Raw genomic sequence first — 2,705 nt, 5'->3', positions numbered from 1 at the left:
TCGGCTGCTGAAATGGGAGTGAGTGTTGGGAGGGTCTGAGTGAAGGGGTACTGAGCTCAGTTAGTGATTGGTTTCGGAGTGTTGTCAGTTCCAGCCCTGGGGGGTGAGAAACAACAGTTTGGATTGAACGATCTGACAGGTGCTTCCCGAGGAACCCCATCCTGTGAGAGCCGCTGTTTCCGATCGCAACTTCCCGCAGAAAGTTTGCAAACAGCCGGAGCTGCGATCCCGGCCCTGGGAGCTGGAGCTGTCTATAACCGTACCCATCGAGAGCCTGCAAGTTGGTACCATGAACTTCCTACTCCTCACACTCTGCGGTGAGTAATCAATGAAAACATTTAATTGCAAATGCCTTGGAAAACAAGTTTCGCTCGAAACGCCAGGAGCTGTACAGTCCTTCCACATTTAGATAATGTGGGGTTTTGTTGTGTTGTGACCAGGACTTCTAATACCAATAGGGTAGGATTTGGAGTAAAATTGACTTCCGTCATTTTGGTTGTTTATTTGCAGGCAGCATTTTAAATGAGTTTTTTTTTAAGAAAGTAGCCGAGTTGCAAACCAGAGCAGTACATATCCCAAGTAAGTACCTCCCTCCCTAATGCAGCCTGTTCTGTTTAAGTTATCTTCAGTGCTACACTGGGAACCTTCACTGCTTTGTCAGTGTTGCACACGTTCCAAGCCTAAGTACATAAAAAGATACACACACAGATTCAATTCCTAATTCCTAATATAGAAATAAGTGGACGCAACATCAGATTTCCAAACTTAAACCACCCAGTTTAGCCTAGAGATCCTCTTCCCTTGTCTCCCGAACGAATTCATCTCTGGAATACCAGCTAACAGTGAATTCCCTGATGACTTTTTCCAAATGTCATGACTTTTTCTCTCAGACTTCTCAAATACTCCCTTCCTCTGAGGTCATGCAAGCGTTTGTGTCAACTGAAGATTCAAACTTGACATATATTTTCCCTTCAGTCCTGGAAGGGTGCAGCTCCAATACCATCCAGGACAAAGCAACCGCTTGATTGGTACCACATCCACAAACATCCCACTCCCTCCACCCCCAATGCTCAATAGCAGCAGTGTGTACTATCTACACGATGCACTGCAGAAACTCACCAAAGATCCTCAGACAGCACCTTCCAAACCCATGACCACTTCCATCTAGAAGGAGAAGGGCAGCAGATACATGGGAACACCACCCCCTTGACCGAGCTGCTACATTGTTGCATAAGTGCCAGGGTTGTAGCAGGACTGGAAAAGCATGCACAGGAGCACAACTGATAGGTTGAGATCTCTCGTCCATAATACTATTGTCAGGATGCTGACAGGATCAATGCCTTTGCAGTATACTCTACTCATTCACGTTAGAAACCAATTTCATATTCAGGCAGCCACTGATCCTTTAACTTCACCTTTACTGGCAAGGCTGTTATATAACATTATCAAGCTTCTTTCGGAGCTCCATATATATCATGATGCCCTCACTGATCCCCTCTCTTACATCCTCACTGACCTTTCACAAAAGTGCTATTCACTTCCATTGCTTCTCTCAATCTGATTGTTATGTCCTTCAGGGAAATTTGAAGGGCCTACTAAACCACTTTTAGTGGTGACCACTGAAATCCCCCACGCAGAATACATCCTGTGCACTCACCTCCCTCAGTGCTTCCTCTAAGTGTTGTTCAACATGGAGAAGTACTGATTGATCAGCTGAGGGAGGACGGTAGGTGGTAATCAGCAGGAGGTTTCCTTGTCCGTGTTTAACCTGAAGCCATGAGACTTCTTGGGGTCTGGAGTCAATGTTGAGGAGTCCGAGAGTAACCCCCTCCCAACTGCATCCCACTGTGCCGCCCCCTCTGCTGGGTCTGTCCTGCCGGTGGGACAGGACATATCCAGGGATGGTGATGGTGGTGTCTGGAACATTGTCTGTAAGGTATGATTCCGTGCGTATGACTGTATCAGGCTGTTGCTTGACTAGTCTGTGAGACAGCTCTTACAGTTTGGCACCATATCCAGACAGAACTGTACTGATTGCTGAATGGGGGCAAGCAGACAAATTAGGGGAGAACAGCTCCTTTAGTAATATCTCTGCGCCAGCCCAGGATGAGTGTTTGCTGTGTTCAAATTTGCCTATGATTACACTATGATTATCTGTCCTGATAATGTGCAGTTATGCATTTGTTTGCCCCTGAATAATATTGGAGTACAGCACTGGAGGGGACAAGTGTGTGACTGTATAACACTGGGGTACAGTACCGATGGGGAAAGGTGTGTCACTGTATAACACTGAGGGACAGCACTGGTGGGGACAGGTCTGTCACTGCATAACACTGGGGTACAGCACTGGTGGGGACAGGTCTGTCACTGTATAACACTGGGGTACAGTACCGGTGGGGACAGGTCTGTCACTGTATAACACTGGGGTACAGTCCTGGTGGGGACAGGTCTGTCACTGTATAACACTGGGGTACAGTACTGGTGGGGACAGGTCTGTCACTGTATAACACTGGGGTACAGTACTGGTGGGGACAGGTCTGTCCATGTATAACACTGGGGTACAGTACTGGTGGGGACAGGTGTGTGACTGTATAACACTGGGGTACAGTACCAATGGGGAAAGGTGTGTCACTGTATAACACGGGGGGACAGCACTGGTGGGGACAGGTCTGTCACTGTATAACACTGGAGCACAGTACTGGTGG

General features: G+C 47.5%; 1 protein-coding gene across 1 annotated transcript in view; it reads left to right on the top strand.

Annotated features, from left to right (window-relative positions):
• lamb2 (laminin, beta 2 (laminin S)) overlaps positions 1–2,705 on the top strand; it is a 141,876-nt gene continuing 139,171 nt past the window's right edge. The window contains exon 1 of the mRNA XM_048606656.1: positions 1–317. Within this exon, the coding sequence (XP_048462613.1) occupies positions 290–317 (28 nt within the window). The 5' untranslated portion in view covers positions 1–289. The remainder of the gene's footprint in view (positions 318–2,705) is intronic.

The sequence above is a fragment of the Rhincodon typus genome, chromosome 16, assembly GCF_021869965.1.
Source record: "Rhincodon typus isolate 14 chromosome 16, sRhiTyp1.1, whole genome shotgun sequence".
Lineage (NCBI taxonomy): Eukaryota > Metazoa > Chordata > Chondrichthyes > Orectolobiformes > Rhincodontidae > Rhincodon > Rhincodon typus.
The sequence above is the reverse complement of the archived record's forward strand: the minus strand, read 5'-3'. Positions and strand labels throughout refer to the sequence as shown.